This window comes from Sinohyriopsis cumingii, chromosome 12 (assembly GCF_028554795.1).
Source record: "Sinohyriopsis cumingii isolate HCF-2022 chromosome 12, ASM2855479v2, whole genome shotgun sequence".
Lineage (NCBI taxonomy): Eukaryota > Metazoa > Mollusca > Bivalvia > Unionida > Unionidae > Sinohyriopsis > Sinohyriopsis cumingii.
The window spans coordinates 1,130,660-1,155,062 of NC_142972.1; the positions used below are offsets into that span (position 1 = coordinate 1,130,660).

The 24,403-nt window shown below is 37.5% G+C and overlaps 2 protein-coding genes across 9 annotated transcripts in view; one reads left to right on the plus strand and one right to left on the minus strand.

Moving 5' to 3' along the window:
* The window catches only part of LOC149785906 (phytanoyl-CoA hydroxylase-interacting protein-like), a 94,642-nt gene that overhangs the window by 7,783 nt on the left and 62,456 nt on the right, over positions 1-24,403 (plus strand). The window lies entirely within an intron of this gene.
* LOC149785907 (phytanoyl-CoA hydroxylase-interacting protein-like) overlaps positions 1,741-24,403 on the minus strand; it is a 50,696-nt gene continuing 28,033 nt past the window's right edge. Inside the window, exons 1-6 of one of the 5 annotated variants that reach the window (XM_089976131.1) lie at positions 21,958-22,438; positions 13,746-13,959; positions 8,096-8,384; positions 7,120-7,187; positions 4,407-4,716; positions 1,741-3,648 (exon numbers count right to left, since the gene is read on the minus strand). In XM_089976131.1, the coding sequence (XP_089832257.1) occupies positions 2,963-3,648; positions 4,407-4,716; positions 7,120-7,187; positions 8,096-8,378 (1,347 nt within the window). In that variant the 5' untranslated portion in view covers positions 8,379-8,384; positions 13,746-13,959; positions 21,958-22,438 and the 3' untranslated portion in view covers positions 1,741-2,962. Of the gene's footprint in view, positions 3,649-4,406; positions 4,717-7,119; positions 7,188-8,095; positions 8,385-13,745; positions 13,960-21,769; positions 21,900-21,957; positions 22,445-24,403 lie in introns of those variants that run through there. The other 4 variants (XM_089976133.1, XM_089976129.1, XM_089976132.1 and 1 more) reach the window with 4 other exon arrangements.

Consider the following 24,403-nt stretch of genomic DNA (forward strand, 5'->3'; position numbering starts at 1 on the left):
GAGTAAAGATGTTAAAGAACGAATAATGTCTGAAGTAAACAAAATTATATAAGAAAACTAAGGCAAAAATGAAGAGCCTTGATGTAGGACAAAAGTTAATTTCTAGAACAATCTAAGTGATAAAAAGACAAAGTCTGTTACTAAAATTATTAGAAATAAATATTAAGCATAGTGTCATAGATTCGTACTAAGATAATAATCCTAATATTTAGCCCAAACTTACACTGAAATATTAACTATATATTGCTTGTTTACCAAAATAAAAAAACCGTCAGTATCTTTAGTCTGGAACAACATGAGCTTGATTTTGGACAAGGTCAAGTCCAAAATACAATTATACATAATCATGGAGAAAAACTAACAAATACACATTCGGAACACCACTGGAATTCATTCGGAATACTATATACTTTTGGACTTGTGATAAAACGTTTGGGTCTAGTTGGAATTTAATTCACGTTTAAATTATGTTACGTGTATTTACTGACAAATATTTAAGAAGACTTAATAAATCCTTTATTCTTTGAAGAGTTTTTGCTGTATATATATATATATATATATATATATATATATATATATATATATATATATATATATATATACTTGGTATTATGAATCTATGATCATAAACTAAGTAATAGAAAGAGTGACAACCAACAATTTTGCAAAATTAAACAAATAAACTTTGAATGCAAAGAGAAAAATTAAAATAACTCATGGTATGTTGAATGAAATTCTAAATAGTCCCACAATTTTATCATAAGGTCAAAATGATCGAGTATTCCAAACGTGTTCCAGTGGTGTCCCAAATAAAGTCCAATCTACTGTGTTGAAGTGTCCATTGGTCTGGTTTAATTTGATGTAATAATAGTCTTGATGTATCACAATGATATTGTAGTAAATTTGGGGTATGCGCATTTGTCTATAGCGCTCCGTTTTTTAAGGATTTCTGTGATGTTGGATTACTCGTTTGATTATGGAAAGTCAGTCATGGGGATATATTCCTCAGACCGAAATAATTAGCAAGTTATTAGGAGCAAAAGTCACAGAGTGAAGTGTTAGTGAGTTTCCATGATGCCATGGTTTACTTTTGATGAATTCAGGTCAGAGCCGCACGAGTGTCTCTGTCGTTCCATATTCCCTATTAAAATATGGTGTACATTGGTTGTTTGCCTGCAAGTGCAGTATTTATGGTTGGAGACTGGTAAATGGCATAATGGAATAAACAAGAAGGGACTCGGCAGATACCGTTTACATCGCCATGGTGGCAAATATGATGCAATTTTACAGGCGAAATGTGGCTTACAACCATGATTTGACTGGCCTAAGGTGGAGTAGTAAAATTAGAGCCTGCATTAAGGGGATCTGTATAGTTTTGCGGCGTGAAATGATGCTGGTAGACTACGGAAAGTTAATGAAGAGAAAAAGTTCATTTGTGCGATTGATAGACAATTAGGGAGTTGTGAGATCCGTGGTCTTGTTAGGGTAAACTTACATATAGAATGGACTCGCTGGACTTTCTAGTTTACACAAGTAGTTGTATATGAGTCTTTGGAATCAGGAGAAACTTATGACTCCTAGAAGTTGTATGGAAGTCTTTGGAAATTTGTGGTAAACTTATCACTTCTAGCGAAATCGCGCAAGGGTTTGACATCACTAGGTCAAGAACAATTAACCCCTTTGATTGTTGCAATATAATCCAAAATGTCTTTAAATGAATTGATAATAATTATAAAATAGTTATGTAGTCCTAAATTTTATTAGTACCTTATAATTCTAATGAATAATTTAAATAAATAAATCATCTCAAATTATAACTGAACACAACCAAATGACTCCACTAAGACTGATATTTAAGAATAATTAGTTCGCAGGTAAAAATGCCTTATATAAAAAATAAGACGCAAATTCAGAACCAGCATGAGGGTCGAATAATCATTTCAGATTATTATACTTCTCCACATGGTCAGATCCTTTAGCAGCTAACCAATCAGAAATTATGTCAACTGGTTTATCCAGAGGGAAACCCATGACCTGAACGCATATCCCATCAATTTCGTCGACAAGATTTCTTCTAGACCTTCCAAGGTCAAAACGCCACAATAACATGCTTACTCTGATTAAACGTACGACCCAATATCTCAAAGGTATGTAATGTGTTTAAATACAACCCTTACAATCTATAATCATCAAAATTAACATACATAATACAGATATACATGCCACAAGTAACGGGGGTCGGAAGTTAAGGGTACCGAACCAAGTGTCCATGAAGAGGATGAGACCTGTGAAGTCATGTTCTGTGACAACAAGGCAGAATAGTCACACGTGTGATTAACCGCACACAATAAATGGTTGACAAGTCCAAAAAGAGGAAATTACACTGTATTATCACACGCAATGTATGGTAAAATACTATGAGTGAGGTTTGGAGCCCAGAGCCTTCAGCGAGACTACAATATCCAACAGAGTACAAACATGAAAATTTTATACCGTAATGATTTTAGTACTGAAATGCCTACAGATACATCGTATGACATGTGATTTGACGTATTATTTCGACATGATAACCGTACTATGACATTACACTGCATTCCAACATTGGCTCCTTTTTATGCTGAGTGTATCCAACAAATGGGAGGAATTTCTAGATCATTCTATGCAATGCAATGGCATAAAAATATCATGCAAAGGGTATGCAATGATAATGACTACCTTCGGTTCATGATTGTGAAGTAATTGTTTTGACTTTATTACTTTTTTGAGGAACATATGCAAATTATTTACATGTAATTTGGGTGCTTACATTCAGCTTTAATGGTGCTGTTGAGTGAAAGTTTTATCATTATATTTTGATTGGATTGATTCATTTGGAATTTGCAAATTTGCATTGACTATATTGGATATTTTGGGAGAAGAGTGCGGTTTTGTTGTTGATTATTCTTTAAAGAGTCTGCCAGTTTTAGGTATTCTTTCTGACATCCAGGTTGCACACATTACAATTTGCATTCTTTGGTTTGCTTATAACAATGTTCCCTGGCTTTCCAACTGGGAGAACATGTGTGAAAAATATATAACATGGTCCAAAGGTTTTCAGGATATTCCGGGCATATATCGGAGCGGTATAAATGACCTCAACTCTGACACCCGAGTTAACGAATATCCTGCCCTCTGAGGTTCTGTATAGGAAAGGATTATCGTAAGGGTCGAGTTTCTTCAGCCGAGGTTGACAGAATTTGTCACCTTGTGTGCCCTTGTAGGCAAATACTAGAGTAACCTTATGCGATTTATAATGGCAGTAGAAATCGGCAAAGTAAATGTTGACATTGTCAAAGAACAGTTCTGCTGCAATGTGTAGCCTCATCGAACCTTGGTATGAGACGGGGGGCGGCTGTAACGTGGTAAAATCCACAAACGTGTGAAAGAAGATGCCCTTGATATTGAAGTGTAAACTAGATGCCTTGTCACCGCTTAGCGTTTTGTAGTAACATGGAATAATTCCGCCATTCTTGTGGAAAATGAAGTCGAAGTAGTCTGGCAATTTGTCCCTGTACAGGTGTGTGATCTCCAAGTCGCCCGAAAGACCATGTCGCCGTCCAAACTCACTGCTCTTCACAAATAGCTCATTAACCTCAGTTTTAGTCATGTCTGAAAATAAACAAATGTCAACGGCAAGGCATCATACAGCTGAATATTACTGTGTGATGCATACCTTTCTATCACATTTCTAAGTTTCTGGTCATTTGAAATGATTTTAATTATTTCCAGATTAATATTGTATTTCTTAACTTCCTATTTCTAAAATCCCTATTCTCTAAAGAAGAAGAACGATAAACGAATTCTCATAATAGATAATAAAATTCGGAGTTATTCTAAAGTTTGAAATATGCACAAAGCGAAACAAAACCAAGAGTATGTTATGGTTGTATCATTAATTATCTTCAGTCCTTTTTAATTAAATGTAACTGTTGTTTGCAACAATTTGAAATGCATAGTTCTGACACAATTTATATATAATTCTAATGAAATCTTTGTACTGATCAAGTTATGTTTACTTCTAAATCTTTTCATTAGATAATTCACCCGCATTTTCATTTTTTTAAAAAAAAAAACAATTTCCTACATGTCTTCAAATCATCATCATCATCATCATCATCATCATCATCATCATCAATTTTTCCAAGAAACAATGGTATTCAGCAAAAGAGAACGAAGTGAAATGCATTCGGAGTTCCGTAAGTAAAACTGTCGCTCCCGATGTCAAACTCACATGCCCTAAAACTAATCACTTTGCATAAGCAAAACATTCTCTCCTGATGCAAGACTCACATGCTATAAAACTAAAACTAAGCACTTTGCATTCGGAGTTCCGTAAGAAACACTCTCTATCCTGATGTGTAACTCACATGCTCTAAAACGAAGTACTTTGGAAATCTTGACCGTACAGTAAAAAGATATTCCTTTATCAGAACTACTATCCACTTGAGCATCACTTTCGTACACGGTCACGTGGTAGTCGCTGGCAGGCGTGAACCTGTTGGGAAACTTAAAATTAGATCCGCTGGAAGCTTGATGCACGTACAGGAATTCTGCAGCTGGTAGCTCTTGATGTACCCGGATCAGATGGATGGATTTATTTTTAACAGGTAGATCCACTAGAGTGTAATCTGATGGTGGTTTATGGAACTTTTTCAACTCAAACTCTCCTCCTTGTATCTATAAAATATGCAAGTTATCGGTAAAATATTGTAACAATATTATTTTCAACAAAGTAGTTATTATGTTTGAATTATTTTTCATAAGATTTCTAACTAACAGGACCTCTCAAATATAAACAGTCTCCACTAGATTTTATCTCTTTGGACCTCTTTGTTCAAAATGTTGAAAGATATTGGGAATAGGATTCACGTCTATAAACAGATCTTTTAAAAGATTAATAGGAGTATTTTCATTTAGCAATAAAATAAATTAACACCCTAAAATCTGTACGTTGAATTGGGAAATTCCAGTTTCTGTACCTCGGTAATATATGCTACTCGACAATATTACTAGATCAATTTGATAGTGAAGACAATTTTTGAAGCGAATGCATAATAAAAATAATTTGAGTGTTTTAACACGTCATAAAATAGGAAAAAGTCACTTTGTAATGATCTAAATTTTCAGAGAAATGATATAAATATTTCTCAAGCTTAACGACAATGCAGCAATGCCAGTATCTTATGGTAATGTCTATTGCTTAGAAATTTAGGGGAATAAAAGTGTATTAAATCCCAGGCCCCAGCTGTGTATCAGATCCAGATATACAGCCTTGCATATGTTCATTACATGTTGGTGTAATGAGAGCTTACTGTCGCGAGTGACACCTAAGTTTCGCACCGACTGTGTAAATTTAATGTTGGCATTGCTGAGAAAGGAGATGAATGAGAAAGTACTTGCGTGGAGATCAGAGTGGTTTCAGTTTTATCATCAATCAACTATCGTTTCTTACATGTCGTCCTTGACTTCACATCGGAATTGCACCTCTTTACGTTTCGAATAAGCAGCATAAAAACAGATGTTAAGAAAAGCACAAGGAGATAAAATATTCATGGCCTGCATATTGCATCTGATTACAAAACATGAGAGAAAAAGGAAATACATCCAAAAACATCACTAGTGAAAAAAAAGCAAAATTGTACAAATAAGAAACGTAGCTAGAAATGTAGTATGGTCCTATCAGGGTGATAAGCAATATTACGGAAAAAACTAGAGGAGATAAAGAATATGCGTTGATCCAGCAATACCTTAAAAGGATGGAAAGCAAAAGCAGTCTTTCTCAAAGTAGTCATAAATTTATTTGCTTTATTTTGCCGAAGCACCCTGAATAATGATGTGCCATCAGTTTTGTCAGGTAAATGTCCATGTGTTATCGGATTGTCAAATGTAAACTGATTCATTATTTACTATCTCTTATATGTCCATATTTAATGGCAAATGTCCTTGTGCTATCAGGTAGTTAAATGTAAACTTATTAATTAGTGTTGCAATATCTCCAATGTCCATATTTGATGGCGGACCAGCTGACACCTTGAACTTATGCTTCAAAAGCAACTAGAAGAGAAGAAAACGGAGTTAATAATATTTGCTTCAAACCTATGTTATTTATCGCACGGTAAAAGCTGTCTTTTGCAGACGCTGTTTATTCGCTGGAAAAAAGTTACATCATCTTGCGTTGTAGGTCACGTAAGGGTGTGTATAGATGGGAGTTTGATAAGAAAATAATTCATTCCTGTTTTAAGATCAGTCTGAAAGAATCATTTACAATCGTATTCAGATATGATTTGAGCGGATTTTTTATTTACATTATTCACTGGAATTACTAAGTGTTCCTGACTTTGGATTTATTCATTTTACTGGGAAAGAATTGATATCACCTGAGTGGAGATATCGCTTTTGCAATTATTTTTTTCACATAGTAGCAAGATACTGGCATTGTGAAACTCGTGAAATATTTGTGTAAAAACTCTGCAAACTGTTGACTGGCTTTGTGTCATAATTTATATGTTCCCCCATTAAAATTATTGTTGTTTGTTTTCGCTTATATAATTATCTTCACAGTCTAACTGGTCTTGTAAAGTTCTAGCAGTATATATTTTAGAAGTGCGATTGGAATTTGTCGATGTATTTGTTGTTGATTTATGTACTTATTTTTACGTGGCTGAATCCCAAGTAAAACTTTATTTGTAGTGGCTTTAAGTTCTTATTATACGCTAGGACATTTTAAAAAATATCCTTCAAATATCTGAGTACGTGGTGTCCCTCTGCCGCATTAAGATACAGTCGAGAAGAGTGCTGGCGAGTTCTTGAATGTATGCTTGTCCATGCATTTTATAGCCGTTTGTATTTTCAATGGTCTTTTTTCAATGATCCCTTTTTAAAGAACCTTTTATTAAGTGAAAGACTGAGTTTTCTTCTGGAATACAGCTCAGATCTAAATCTAGAGAATATAGTAACGAAGTATTATGAACCAATTGAAAACGACTCGGCAACGGTTTCAAAGTGCCAGCGAGTCGTCGCAATGATAAAATTTGACAAATTATGGTACCTGACTGGATAGCACGCTGAAAGACTACATACCACTGCATCCTTTTGTTTCAAGGATCCTTTTACCAGCTGAGCTGTGATCTCGGCCTGATGACGCGGATCTGTCAAGAGTTATGTACTTATTTACTATCAAAGTAAAATAATACTTATATCCTTTTCTTAATAAACCTTAAAATACATTATAAGCGCTTAAAATATAACATAGTTTTTTGCTTTTTTGTTGTTGTTGTTGCAGGGTTTAACGCCATTTTTCAGCACACGATAGGCTATACATGGCGGCCAGTATTAATGGTGGAGGACGAACCCGGGAAAACCCCCGGAAAGAACCACCGACCCATAGTTTTATATATATATATATATATATATATATATATATATATATATATATATATATATATATATATATATATATATATCTTTTTTTTTTAAACTGAATTGATTTATACTGAATATCATATTTATATCAAATAGTATGACTTCCTCTAGAATGCTGTTAAGCAAGAACTCTTGTTACGTGCTTGAAGCCATGCGAGTCTTGTTTTGGACCGCTGGACTATGGTCGGCTAATGATATTACTGACTTGAAACCATGCCAGGCTTACATTGGACCGTTGGACTATGGTCGGCTAATGATATTACTGACTTGAAACCATGGCCAGGCTTACATTGGTTGAATACTATGTTTACTTACTTGGAGTCATGTCAGCCTTACATTGGACTATGGTCGAATACTATTTCTTGCAATGATGATACTTATGTACTTTAGCAACTTCTAATAAAATATCCTAGAATTTCAATCATTAGTCGGTCTGCTTGGGATGATTTCTCTACACATGTTCAATCATTGCATGCTTGTAGTAAATTAGTAATGTGTTTATTTTTTTCAAGAATTTCTTGAACAAAGGGAGTTTTTTTACCTACATATAAAATAAACAGTGTAATCGTCTACCGTTTCTAAGATGATTTCATTTAACAAGTATATTCGATGATCCGTCAGAATAATAACTTACCCCCAACACTTTCAGCTGCAGATCCACATATTTCATAGTGTGTTGTTTTGCCGCGAGACATTGGCATTAAACCAGACACAACAATGTCGTATCCACGCGAATTTCCATGGAGAGGAAAGGTCAAGGTCAGAAGGTTATGACAGTCAGGATCCAGAATCCAATGAAAACTTTTCTTTGGACTATTTTTCTCACATAGAAAGACATAAATCTTAGCTGGACAGATTTCTTTGGGATCCCAAACAATGTTCAGATTTTGACCATTCGTGAAAGTGACGTGAATCATGGTTATCTACAAGAGAAAAGTGTGACTAATTTCAATGACTTTAGACAGGCAAGACATGGTTATTGTAATTGTAAATCGTTCTTGGGCATCGTTACAAGCAGTATAATTACATGTTAGTTTGTGTTCCTTGTTTTCTTCTTCTCTGCGTTGTTACTAGTATTTTGTTGTTACTAGTATTTTGTTGTTACTAGTATTTTATTACTAGTATTTATATTAAGGCCCTTGTCCTTACTGCTGATACTTTTATTATTATTATTATTATTATTATTGCTGACTGCTAATTTCCCACTTACAAAGCACCGCATTTAGTGATATGAATTAAAAGCAGTATGTGAATTTCCTTCGCCTCTTATACTGGTCATTTAGTGGGCATCAGGATGTATCTTATAATAACGCTATTTCGAATGCACCGGTACAGAATGGGCAGGAAACTCTATAATCATAGTACTGTAGTGTCACAGACACCAAAGTAGTTGGTTTTATTAGACCGTTCACTATGGGTTTTGGGATAATCAGTGTGAGATAATCATTTTATAGTTGTGCAATTTACACAAAAATAATTAGTTTTACTAGACAGTCCATAATGACGTTTTGAGATAATCGGTGTGAAATAAATTTATATGGCTTTTGTGGAAATAAAAGTAGTATCGCAACTGTGGTTGATATCACCTCTGAAACTACTTTATTTTTCCATTTAGAAATACATCTACCGTTAGACAAGATTATTTCCCATAATCTCTCTCTCTCTCTCTCTCTCTCTCACTCTCTCTCTCTCACACACACACACACACCATGAAGAGTTCACTACACAGTGTTCATTGACATTGTAGTCGACGCTCTCTCCCACACACACGCCATGAAGAGTTCATAACCCAATATGTACCTACACTACACAGGGTTCATTGACATTGTAGTCGACGCTCTCTCCCACACATACACCATAAAGAGTTCATAACCCAATATGTACCTACACTACACAGTGTTCATTGACATTGTAGTCGAGACTGCCTGCCTGAATAATACCAACACCCCTAACTCCTCTTTCAAACTCAGCCATGTAGACTGTATCTATTATTTTATTTAAAATAATTTTCCACCTGAATTACATAAGTTGTAATTGGCAGAATTTTTTACATTTTCCTGTTTCTTTTCGATATTCAGTAACAACCTAGATATTTTCAAAACACCTCATAGACTCTACGATAAAAGATGAACGGAAACACTTTCGATTGAATACTGTATTAAAACTTGATCAATCATCGAGTTTACCGCTCGACTTATTCATGCTTATATCTGTTAACATTGGAGAAATCGGGCATGGATGAGTGCTGATTGAAAAGCGAAATCAAGTGATTATCGAAATTCGGGTGAAGTCTCTGCTAATGCACTAGGCCCAGACAAAAAAATTACAAATTTCAAAGTTTCCTGTGAATTCCCCGGAAAATATATATACTCCTCAGAAACTTATCAAATTTTGATGATTTTGGAGCAAAGGTTTTCGGTCATTAATCAGAACTAGAATTCTATAAAGTCAGGAATTCCCTGAAAAATATCATATATGCGGCGTGTTAGCTTCTGCAGTCAACGCCATTCGATTTACATTTGAATGCATAACAAAATACATATGCTACTGGATTCTCGTTTGAATGCATACGTAACAAAATACGCAAATCATAAGAGGTAAACTCTCACTAAGTAAAATTGGAATTGAAAAGAGTTAAACAATGAAAGTTATTGTATTAGACCATTCTGCGATGATTCGCTTCATTTCAGGCAAAGAAACAATAATCTGTTGAATAAAAGACAAAGCATTAGATACCGGATAAGAAAATTTTCAACAGCTATTGTTATACGTTATTATACAATGCATGGATTATTATACGTTATTATACAATGAAGAGATTGTTATACGTTATTATACAATGCATGGATTGTTATAAGTTATTATACAATGCATGGATTGTTATACGTTATTATACAATGTAGGGATTGTTTTACGTTATTATACAATGCAGAGATTGTTATACGTTATTATACAATGCAGGGATTGTTATACGTTATTATGCACTGCAGGGATTGGTATACGTTATTATACAATGCAGGGAATGTTATACGTTATTATACAATGCATGGATTATTATACGTTATTATACAATGCATGGATTGTTATAAGTTATTATACAATGCATGGATTGTTATACGTTATTATACAATGTAGGGATTGTTTTACGTTATTATACAATGCAGAGATTGTTATACGTTATTATACAATGTAGGGATTGTTTTACGTTATTATACAATGCAGAGATTGTTATACGTTATTATACAATGCAGGGATTGTTATACGTTATTATGCACTGCAGGGATTGGTATACGTTATTATACAATGCAGGGAATGTTATACGTTATTATACAATGCAGGGATTGTTATACACTATTATACAATGCATGGATTGCTATACATTATTATACAATGTAGGGATTGTTATACGTTATTATACAATGCAGGGATTGTTATACACTATTATACAATGCATGGATTGCTATACATTATTATACAATGCATGGATTGTTATACGTTATTATACAATGCATGGATTGTGATACGTTATTATAACAATAATGAGGACTTTGTATAACGCCTAATCTTTAGAAGCTCTAAGCGCTTTACAACATTAGACAACACCTAAAAGATAAAAAAAAACATATAATAATATTATTACAAAAACAAACACCATGAAATTAGAAAAACATTAAAAACTAAAAAACATGCTGAGAATATTTCAGGTAGGAAACATTATTAGGTCTTTAAGTTTGTTCTTGCAGTCGAAATAAGTGAGCTTTGAGAGCCCTCTTGAATGTGATCACTATGTCCTTTGTGTCTAAGTTTAGTGGGCAATTCATTCCACGTTGCTGGGCCCTGGTATGCAAAAGAACGCTGTCCATATGACTTTTTTCATAGTGGGAATAATGAGTATACGATTGTCAGAAGATGAGCATAAGTATCTTGCTGGTGTGTACACATGGGTGAGGTCAGATAGGTATGTTGGACTAGAGTCCGAAAGTGAAATGTAGCACAGAGAACAAATTTGGTGTTTGATTCTGAATCGAATGGATAGCCAGTGTAGGGTATAGAGCAGCGGGGAGGTGTGCTCTGATCGTGGTACTCTAAGTATGATCCGAGCAGCTGTGTTTTGAACTTTTTGAAGTTTCTGGAGTAGATACTGAGATGAACTAGACAGAATTGAGTTACAATAGTCCAGTCTTGAAAGTACTAATGAACACACAAGTGTTTTAGTGGCATCAGCTAAAAGATATTTGCGAATTGAGCTGATGCGTCTCAGCTCAAGATATGCAGCCTTGCATATGTTCATGACATGTTGGTGCAATGTGAGAGTACTGTCCAGAGTAACACCTAGGTTTCGTACTGATTGTGTGAATTTAATGTTGGCGTTGCTGATATTTATTGTTTGAGGTAAAGGATGTGAATGAGAAAGTCTTTGTGTTGTGATCAGAATGGCCTCAGTTTTATCATCATTCATCTGCAGCTTGTTACATGTCATCCATGATTTCACATCAGAAATGTACCTCTCTACACCTTGAATGGTAGCATCAACTTCAGTTGGGTGGCTAGATTTGTATATTTGGGTGTCATCAGCATACAATTGATGAGACACTGGATGATGATCCATGACACTTGAGAGCGACTGAGTGTACAGAATGAAGAGAACAGGTCCAAGAACAGACCCCTGTGGAACACCACAACATAGATCAACTGGGCTGGAGTGTATTCCATTTGCAGATACAATTTGTGTCCTGTTGACCAAGTAGGACTTGAACCACGGTTAGGCTGTATCATGAATGCCAAATACATGCTGGAGACGGTGAAGTAATATATCATGGTCTATTGTGTCAAATGCTGCAGACAAATCAAGGAGGGTGAGGACTGTAATCTTTCCGCTATCCAACGCAGAGAGAATGTCATTAACTACTTTTAGAAGAGTAGTTTCAGTACCGTGGCAACGGCGATATGCAGATTGTACATTGCGGAAAAGACTGTTTGAATTTAGATGAGATACAAGCTGGGATAGAACAACCTTTTCTAAGATTTTTTTTATGAATGGGAGATTAGAAACTGGGCGGTAGTTCTTTAAATCGTTATGGTCTAGTTTTGGTTTCTTCAGGAGAGGCTTTACAATGGCAGTTTTGAAAAATGATGGGAATTCCCCGGATGAGAGAGAGGTATTAATAACATCAGTTAGTGAGGCAATACTGGATCTAAGCACTCAAGCATCAGTGATGTTGGAATTGGATCAATTTCACGTGACTTTGGTGCACTCTTCATCACGATTGTACGTACGAAATCCATAGAGACAGGTTCAAATGCTGCTAATGGTTGCTGCTCAAATTATGTATCCCAACTGTATGGTGACGACGAGTCAATTGAAATTGTGGTGTCAAGCTTATCTCTAATGGTTTGTACTTTGTACTGAAAGAAATTTGCAAACATGTCCGGAAGGTCGACTGGAGAGAAGGTAGATGGAAGTGGTGTTGATTTGTTCCTTGACATTAGCTTGTTAGTAATCTCGAAGAGTTCTTTGCAGCTGGAACTTTCCATGATCTTAGTAGTGTAGTGGGCTGATTTCGCTGCATGGACTATATTTGTGACATTCTTCTTAGCGACTTCATAGATTTGCTTATGAATAGTGAGTCTGGTGGAAAGCCAGATCCTCTCAGCTTTACGGCGGTCTCTTTTAGCAGTGCGAAGCTGGTCCCTAACGCTGCTATACCATGGAGAACACTTTTGAATTAATACTCTGCACTTGGTAGCTGGGGCATGTTTGTTAAGTAATGAACGCAGACAGTTATCGAGTTGTTCTGTGGTAGGAGGTAAGCAAGTTGTTAGGTTAGCTTGGATGTCCTGCATTGGTTTGGTTCTATTTATCATACGGAGGTTTCTCTTAGTAGCAGATAAAGGTGGAGGGTTAGGGACTGATACGTCAAGATGGCATATAATGCAGAGGTGATATGATGCAAGATCATGGGATACCAGGGAGGACCGTAGAATGTTATCATCAAGTCTATGAAGAATCCAATCTAAAATGTGACCATGTTTATGGGTGGGTTGGTGAACTGACTGTTTGAGGTTGAAAACATTAATAGAATCCATGAGTTTTGATGTATTTGAGTTTCCGGGACAGCCAAAGTGAAAGTTGAAATCTCCAAGAATAATCAGGTTGCCACCTATCGAATTTCCATAGTCCAGGAGATTCGGAAACTGCTCCAAAGAGAGAGAGAGAGAGAGAGTCAGCCAGCTTGTTTTTTCTACTAGGAGGAGGGCGGTATAGGCAGAAAAAATGGACTGACCTTTGCTCCACTGTGAGTGTGGTTTGGACTAGTTCAAACGATGTTTGGTCGAAATTGAAAGTTGTGGTGTGGTTAAGACGTTTTATCATGGAGTTCTTTGTGATGACAGCACTTCCACCTCCACGAGAATTACGGGGGAACGACTTGATGGAGTAATCAGTGGGTGTTAGATCCGCACACTTGGGCTCATCGCCTGATGTGTTTAGCCATGTTTCTGTCAAGAAAAATATGTCAACATTCTGGTCGTTGATAAAATTAACTATTTCTGTACGCTTTTCCGGTGGTCCTACTGACTGGGCATTTAATAATGCAATGCGCAGAGGTATTTCTTGGATAGTTGACTCAAAGGTTGACGAATTAATAGGGATTTGAATTAGGTAATCTAAATTAACGGTCGATTTGTTTTTAATGGTTGTGCCGAAATAAGGGAGATAACTGGGATTCTTCTTCCTGTTCTACGCCGGCCAGCTTTGAAACAACGTTTCTTTTTTCGCTTCTGTTTACATTTAGGTATGATGAATGTAGTCCCAGTTCGTTTTTTTTTTAGTCTAGAGCACAATGTAGTGTGGAGAGCCAAGGAGTGATCATTTAAAGCAATTAATGAGGGTCCATCGTAACATAACCGGGTTGACTGGCGAGTATCACGTGATGGCGGTTTGTTCAAAAACAGTGGAGCAAGACAGCTGAGAAAAAGTCTAATTATTCTCGTTTCCAAAACAAGGAGATGAAAAATCACATAAGAATAAAAGCCAATACATAATGAACACAATAACGAAGATGAAAACAGGCAACAAGCACAAATATCATGAAAACGGCACTAAAAAACGGAACAGCTGCTTCAAGCCGGTTAAGCGATAGCGGCCATTTTTTTTTTGCTACTAGACGTTATACGTTATTATACAATGCATGGATTGTTATACATTATTATACAATGCAGGGACTTCTGTTTATAGACGCAATAATATACTCGTAGATGGGGATGCTGCCAAACGGTCCATTTAGAAGTTACACTCACTTGAGACGAAAACTGACTTTCATAATTCACATTATTTCCAGTGAGCGTACCAGTTTCCCACACAGGTTGTTTCTAGCCAGTATGAATTGCTATATAACTAGCAACAAAATGTCATTCTAATTTTCGCTATTAGGGAGAAAAGGTGGAATTACCTAAGGTAGATGATATGTGCCAAAATTGGATACAGGATACTAAGGTCAAGGTTGTGGGGAAGCAGGAAGTTTTCAGTACGGGTAGTGCATCTCCACTGAAAAACGCAGTATTATTTTTGATTAAAAAGTATTTGGATTTAGGGGTACCTGAAAAAAATAGGCTATAAAGCAGAACAATTTTATCCTTATCCCCAAATTACCAACATTTCTTCCGCAATAGAACAAACTTGGCCACATTCCACCATTACCTGAGGACATGAGGGCATCCAAAGTACTTTCACATGGTTTCATCTTACAGGCATACTAAGTTTATCTTTTGTGATTTTGAAGTGTATCATATTTAACATCAGCAAAACGGAATGAAAGTGTGTGTGTGCGTGTGTATGTGTGATTTGGATTTTTAACGTAGCTTTAACATTTATTCAGTCATATTGCTCTGCAGTATAGCAGTTTATAGTGATCTCTAGCACTGAGGCATCATGCCAGACATATGGGATGATGTCCAACCCAGTCACATTATCTTGACACCGGGCAGACCAGTCCTAACACTAGCCTCGTAATGCTGAGCACCAAGCGAGGCAGCTGTTAGTATTATTTAAAAAAATCTTTGATATGATTCAACAGTGGTTCGAACCGCATCTGAGGTGGACGTACTAACCACTAGGCCACCGGAGCGGTCCAAAACAAGACGAAATAAGAACAGGCTGCTTTGCTATTGATGCGTTTCTGCCTCTGTATCATTGATAATGGCAACATTAATTATTTATGGCAACCGGATAATTAGTGACAAATAAAGATGCTGCTACCAACACTGTAGTACTAATATTAGTACCCTTACTCCTACCTCGTGGACAGGGTACTAACATGAGCATATAGATATCAATGGAGCAAGCCGGGTGTGAATCACACCCGGCGCTCTTTTAGCCTAATATCATCAATTTGAACATATTCATTGCATATAATCCACTGAAATGAGTAGACCTCTTATTTAATACCGGAAGTATTGAACATCATTGTAGAAATAGTTGTAAAATCTTGTTTACCTTTTTTACACAATATTTTCGTTTAGATCGTCCACCATATTAGTTCAAATAATGATTACTTCCGTTCTCAGCCTCGTTTGTTTGTGTGCCATATAAGGACATTGAGGCCTTATTTGGAAACGTAAACAAATAGTAGCAAAAATTTGGCGCGGTTTGAGTCAGAAATTCTGCGCATTAAAAGTAAATACGGTTTGTCGGCAACTTTGAAATTCCAGCAAGAAGCCATTATTCGCCACTTGATTGATAATAACATAGCGTAGAATATCCAAAAATAGTCTGGCAAGCCTTAAGGAGAAAAGGGGTCACGGCGAGTGCTCGCGTTATCTGTCATGGCGGACACGACGAGGTTAGTGTAACCATGCTAATTTATTATATCGTGTAAGGGCTTAATAAATTCAAATTAAGCTAAACTTCTTTCACAACATGATTATACTTATGTAGTAGATTTCTGCACTGTTTGTTTATCTGACTTTAGTGATGATTTTTTTGTGCTCCATTACATGATATGGGATCAGTTCGTAGCCGTAACCACAACAAATCAAGTTGAGGCTACGACATCGTAGCTACCAACACCGGTGATTCACACCTTGCTGCTGAAGACAAAACGATATCGTAGGATGGAATATATGGCATGTGATGCTGCAGTTTTTATTAATAAGGACGTGTTCAAACGCAATAAACATGCCGATGAATAGTATAGAGTGATACATGCTCACAGAAAGATGATATACTCGAAATAATGACTCTTGTTGAACGCTTTGACTAGCGTGTTAAAGACCATGGCATAACCGGGACTAAGATTTTATATAAACCTTGCTTTGTTTCCTGTCTCATTCAGTACGGTGGCAAAATTGGTTTCAGCGTCGTCGAGTTGAAAATCCTTACGACAGGAAAACTTCTCCATCCACCGCGCGCTTATTGCAAAAGGAGGCCAGACCACCATTAATTCAAGAACCATAAACCAAAACCAGATGCTGCCTGTCGCATTTCTAAATATTGGCAGACATTATGTTAATTTGACTGTCAATGCTTGTCTGGCATTCTAAATTGCTTTCACCAGCGGAACAGGACAATAGGTTGACGTCAGATGCACAGTCGTTGAAAAATATGGTGTCAAACTCGAGGGCAATGAGATCGCCAACATCAACGACGGCAGCATTGATGACACTTGCAGAGATCTTTTGTTGTTTTAAATTGAGAAGACCAACGCGGTCTATAAGAGCATCTCGCATGCCAAACCTGGCAGCTGTACATAGGAAAGTGGCTATATTGTACACCAGAGTCCCGTGCCACCGCATGACGGAATTAAGTGACAGAAATAATACATCAACCTTAACACTCCTGCTAAACATATGAAGGCAATAGTCATACTGTTCGATAATTTTAGGCAAATAGTTGATTTTGCACGCGATCCTGACCATTTCTGCAACTCTCTTAATGATAAAGAATCGGTAACAACCGAGAGTATACCAGATATATGCCCATGGGCTGGTAAGATAGCAGTTGATATAAATAATGGCAAAGACGCAAAGCTGCGACACACGTAAGCGCAATGAATATGTTGACCACATCTGCGGAAGAAGACAAGACGAACAAGCGGCCTCACGGATTTGTCAAGACGTCTAAAAGTCGTCTCTTCGCGCCAGGCAAACCAAACTTGTCTGACTTTTCTACACCTCGTTCGAGCAGCAAAATACGAATTAGATTTTATTGTCGGGGCCTCTTCGTCACTGGCGTCTTGGCCTACAAATACGTCTTTCCGGGGAAAACGTGAGCGGATCGTTTGCATACCAATAACTGTCAGAATGAGAAACTGTTGGATAAAAAAGGAATAAATTCTAAGCTTGCGGACCTATAACTACAAACTGCGGATTAGTTGGAAGGGTGAGGCAACATTTTAAAAAAGCTGCTGAAAATTCAAAAGATGCTGCCATTCGGTGGCTTAAGAAGGATGCCATGTACATAACATCCAGTCCTCAATTTGATTTTTCAATCACAAACGATGTGCACCAGGCGGATTTCTTGTTTCTGACACACGGATATGTTGGGTAATATACACACAATTACACCCTGACGGTGTCGTTAGAAAAGAGCCGAGGCCCTGACTTCAAAGGATACTTCCAATGTTGCCGACACTTTAGCAATCTCCCTAAATGCTCTAACTGCTACAGGTTGTCCTCAGGGGACTTTGTAGGTGTTGCACAAGCATAACGTGCAGGTAAGACGAGACGAAGCCAACATCCACTGTGCGCATGACAATGTGGAGAGATTCAAACGTACTCAAGTCAGGAGGCTGTTTTGGGCACCAGTACGCACAGAAGATGAAGTTTGCAGCTGAAAACAATCCTGTAAAGCATAGCACTGAGTTGGTTTCAGCGCCTGCCTGCCGTTGTGGCGGCCCCATTTGGTATAGTGAGGTAACGTGGTTCACAGGCAGAAACACCTGTTGATGCCATTCAAACCGCGGGTCACGTCTGCAGTGCAGTGTAAACTTCTAGATTCAAACTCTTCTGTGCAGTATTTATTTACATCTGTAGAGCTGGAAGGACGGCAACACCGTGACACTGACCCTGTGTGGTCGCTCACGGTGTTCATCCTAGCTGATATGTTTTAAAGTCCATGCTAGCCACCTGTATACCATCTTTCTGCGATTGACGCTGGTGGCTCTCCATGTACATTCTCGTTTTGTTTATTCTGTAGACCCCCAATTTTGTGGTGGTCACTGTGGGTAATTGTTACAGTGTGACGATCATCTTTTCTTTTCTGGAGGCTCACCGGCTAGGGGTGGTGCCAGAGATCGGCGTTTACGTGAAGGTCTTGTGGATCTGTACCGTATTCTTAAGGTAAAACATACATCTTGAGACAGAGTATATCGAACTTGGCAACTGGCTGGCCATCGTACTCATTTTTAAAATTGCCTTCGACATTTTTTTTAGCTGTGCCGTAGAGTGGGAACACACGTGGTTTATCGCTCATATCATTGAGGCCGGCATCATCAGGCATGTCGCGTTAGATTTCGGCAAACCTAATTCTGCAGTAGCGGGCTGTCGGTAACAGCGCATAGTAGGGGTGCCTTTTCTCCATACCTGGCCATGATACTGTTGTAGCAAAAGTCGTATATGAGGAGCTTGCTGAGGTCTGTTTTTTTTTTTTAAACTTAAGGTTGGCTTTAATGGAATACACCGAGACGAGGATTTTCAAAGCTAAAACTCTGTGTCGGCAACCGGGTATCGCAACTTGTCTTCCTCCATCCCAAGCCTTACGAGATCCACCCATATCCGCTTCCGCAGGTTCTCCATTGTGTTTCCGAAAACTGAACTTGAAGAAATCTTTTTCAAACTCTGATGTCACCTTAGTCGTAATATAAGTTTTGAGCCGGGCCATCCATGGGCTTTTGATGAACTTTAATGTCCTCTGAACCTTGACTACACACATTCTGGAGATCGTGGTAGCCTCTGATTTTGTTTGCAGCCATGTTTTCCACATAATATCCCATTCAAAACAGCGAGTTATTGGTATTTTACACAATAATCACATAACGCCTCATGGTGTAAATTTTATGATGGAATGTAGATGTTGCCTCCAAACGGTCGGTACTGCGACACACCTATATCAAGCTCCTATCAGGGGACAAATGCCCACTCAGACCCTTCGCACATGCAAGTTTCAATGCGCTTCAGTATGACATCATTAGTCTGCGCAGTACGACTACGACGTCGGTACGAAGCCTGGCTCTAACTTTCGCGGTTGCCATCTCAAGTTGCTTTTTCGTTAACTTTTTCTATAAAAGGAGTGGCTTTCTCAAATTGTGCAGTTAGGACAAGTTTCATTTCAGACCATCATCGTTTCTGAGCTCCGTGGATATGATAGATTGAGCTCCTGGTGTAGTTGCATTAAGAAATGCTACGGACTCTACATTTAGATCATACATTTTAGGGACGTTTCACAACCGCGTCGACTCTACGCTGCGCAGTACAAAGTTGGGCAGTTTCCGTAGTCTACCAATCTGCTGAAGAGGGCCTCAGCGGCCTTCAGTATGGGATAAAATTAATACCTTTTGAGAATACTGTTAGAGGAGGAGAATGTACACTTCGAAATAAAATATTATAAGATAACTCTCAACTTGCAAACTGTCGACTTTGATTTATTTATGTACTCATTTACATAATAGTTGACGATATACACAGTTGTACTAATATTTGCAACCTTATTGCCAGGGCGCCAGCATAATTATTTTCAGGGTGGTCGGGTGGGATGGGGTGCAGACATATAGTGGTCAGCTATTAAATTTTACGGATGTCGGCCAAAATTTGTTTAGACGTGAAAGCCGAGGGGGGGGGGAGACGTGTCACCCCCCACCCCCTTGCCCCTATGTGCGGGGCGCCCATGCTTACTTCGTGGATGGATTTTAGCAAAACGTTCTTACATATATCAATGGAGCAGTAGGGTGTTAGTCATACCCAGGGCATTTTTCGCATATTGTCAGACAGTTTGAAGGTAGTATAAGCATATCCTTAAACAAATAAAGCAGTCTTCATATTTAATACCAGTAGTGAAGAAATTCACTGTAGAATTTCTTCATACTAAATTTTCATTTGGATAGTATTAGGTCATCTAAAAACTAACGTTTTCATTTCTGGTGTGCCAAATATGGGCATTGGACCTTCGTTAGAAATGTAAACAAACCGTAGTAAGTATGGCGAGCATAAAATATAGTATCTGTCATGGTGGCCAATATACAGTTAGGGGCTATCCATTTAGTACGTACGCAAAAAACTGGCAAAGCTCTATCCCTCCCTCTCTCTGTACACATGCGTACTTTTTTTTACAAACCTCCACGCCACCTGCGTATGTACGCTTGACGGACCCTCCCCCCCCCCCCGCCCCGAATTCTATAGAACGGCATATATTTAATCCACGCAGAAACCATAAAGGATTAATAATATTAACGTGTTTAATAAAACAGATAGTCCACCGACGTTGAATGTCTGGCTGCATCAAAGAAATAAGCTGCGTAACTTTAAACAATTTGTCTAGTGTCCGCTAAAATTCAAACGCCGACTGAGCCCAGTCGAACAGGTTACGCATTAGACAAATTATTATCAAGGTTTCACCCCCTACCTCCGTTTCCTATGCGTGCGTTCATTATCAGTAGACCCCCCTCCCCCATACACAAGCGTACGCATCTGGGTTACCCCCCTCCATGCATTCGTAATAAATGGACGGTCCCTTAGTGCAAACATACCAATGTAATTAACCTTATATAGGCTTACAAACTTATCATCAGCCAAACTTCCTGAACATAAAACCCCACAAGCCCAAAACCAACCAACAAACAAACAACCAAAAAAAGAAAAAAAAAAAAAAAAAAAAAAAAAACATTTTTAGCTTTTACTCACGTGTTATTTTTGTTTTCGACAGCAAAATTTTAGTTGCTCTATTGCAAGGTGGAGAACGTCTTAGTCAAAATTATACAGGTCATGTAGGCGTTCAACAACGATTATTTCATTAATGGGTGTCATTTTTTAGAATTTGATTCTACATGCTTGTAAATGTCAAATATTCATTTTATTTGGAACCTCTTACGTCCATATTCCTTTGGAAGGTCATTATTTACGCGCCCCGATAAGTAGATACGGCAAAATCAATGTTCAAGTACGTTTTTGGACGTGATAAATATGAATGTCTTATCCAGTACATTTAAGGTGCAGATCATTCAGTAATCAGGTGTGAAAATTATTGTGTTAAGCTAAATTAGAATTATATTTTAAAACAACAATTTATATTTAACTTATGATAAATAAATGCGCTTACATGATCTGCATGACGTGTACTTTAGTATCCTCGATAATGTCGAGGTACTACAGCTATGTACACAGTATATCGTCTCAACGTCGAGGATACGACATCGTAGGTCTCAACATCTAGAATTAAACGTCATGAAACGTTCTAAGTAATAAATTACTATTCCAAAATATTTTATAAAAACAGCTTAGTCTTACCTTTCTTGCCTCAAAAGATCCGCGTTGTTTGGTGTAACTATTATAAGAAATCTTTGCATGGAGATGTGGTTATAGTAATACGTAGTTTTTCTCGTGAATGTAAACTGAAACCAAAACCCATATATAGCCGAAAGCGCTTGGTGATAAAGGGGCCTAATGGGAACATTGATGAACTCAACAGTTTTGTATAATCTATGGACAGAGGTTCGCTTTTACATAAATGTGTATTTGCATGTACGTGTACTGACATAAAAGTGTACTTGCACAAATGTGTGGATGACATAAACGTGTACTGATATAAACGTGTACTTGCATCACTGTGTACAAGCTAAAATGTGTACTGACATAAAAGTGTACTTGCACAAATATGTACTGACATAGGATGTGTGTAATTTGGTACGTTGTGTTTATGGCGTAACTCCTACAACTCAGTTCAAGGTTCAAGATGGAGACTTCAGATCTTGGTGTATGATTGATTGATTGCGGTCTGTGCATGTAAACAGCGGTTTTAGAATTTTGATGGGGATTAGGAAGATGAGGGTGGGGGTGGGGAACTTTTCCATAAATGTACATTAGCATAAAACGTATGTAATTTCGTAATTTGTGTTTGTAGCGTAATCCCTCCAACACCGTTCCATACAGCCACTTCAAACCTTGAAGCATGTTTGGAGGTTGGTCTGTGGATGAAAACAACAGTTTTATACATTTTTATGGGAAGTGGGCGGCTTGGGTGGGGAAAGTCGTTTGCACCTTTGCATACATGTTTATTGATGTTTACATAAATGTATTGTAATTTTGCCAGTTCTTTGCCAGTTCATATAGTTCACATGTCTAATCACGTAGGAATGGTGTATAACATATAAAACCCATAACTTTATTTCCTTGGGCGAGAAGTAACAGGATGCAGCCTTATAGCGAAGCATAGATTTACTCGGCATGAAAATTAATACTGATATTGTAACGAGGAAAACCCATGGACTTTAATTTCGTTTCATTAATGTAATTTTCGTTTCGTTAAAGTTTATATTCTAATTTTAATGCTTTGCGGGCTTTGTACTGCCATCTAGCGTCTTAGTTTTGGGTCACTTGATTTAGCCTGGGTATATATACGTGCCAAATGTGGCTGCTTTGGTGGTGTGTTTGGAAGCGGTATTGTGTGAAGACATCAGTAGTATAGTGGGATACTTTAGCGTCAATGGGAAAATACACTACAGACACCCTTGGGAGCGTTTAACGTCAAGACTTTTTAGAACACCCTGGGAACGTTTAGCGTCAAGAGAATTGAACATGGGGAATATTGGATCGGTATAGCGACGATGTCGAAAGTTGGGTTGTTTTATCGGGTAGCAGGTAGCGGGTACGTCCAGCGGGTAGCGGGTGGTTTAGCTAGTTCATAAACTATACCAATAAAACAGCGCTTGGCGGGGCGGGGCATAGAACTTCTTTATAGACAGATACATAGATATACGTCACATACATATATTGATGAACATCAGTATATCACACAAACAACTAAACTACCGACTAAAAAAAATTTAGGCAAGAAAGCAAATCTTTTCGAGGCATATGAGTGGCCCTGAAATGAGCCTTTGGGTTTATTCTTTCTTTCTTCTGATTTCTTCCATTCTTCCATCAACTTATTGTTTTCTGTCGTAGACAATTTGTCTTCTTCTTCGTCTCATCGTTTCCTCCTCCTGTTTCTCCTTTTCTTCCTCCTCTTTCTTCCTCTTCTCATTTTCTCCTCTTTTTTCTATCTTTTCTATCCATGCTCTCATTCTTCTTATATCCTCTTCATCCTCATTCTCTTTTTCTTGTTTTATGACTTCCCTTAGTTTTTCCTTAGACCTTCTCAAAATGTTTATTTCCATCTTAAACTCGGTGGGGTCTGTAAGAATAGTGATCCTCATCCAGTTTTACCAGCATCTCTTCTATCATCCCCAAATTGTCCACCTCTTCCTGTAACGTCTTCACTTCATCAATTGTATTAGACGCCATCTTATTTGAGTATTCCGTGTAGAATGGCGCGAATGACGGACGCTTGACTTTATTTGTCAGGCACGGACGTGAAGGAAAACATCCCTTACACTTACTTCACATATTATCTACTATCTACACAGAAGGGTATGGTAAAAAAAACCCCACAAACATACTATAAAAAACCCAATATCTAATATCCACACAAACGTACGCGAATGCATATAAACCCAAAATATACTATATAAAAAAAACTATATCTGCTATCCACACAGAAGGGAGTGATAAAAAAACAAAAACAAATATACTATCAAAAACCCCAATACCTACCATGCACACAAACTTACGCGAACGCATACAAACCCAAAATATACTATCAAAAACCCAAATATCTACTATCCACACATGGAAGTAGAAAAAACCACAATATCTACTATCCAAACAAACGTTCGCGAACACACACACACACACA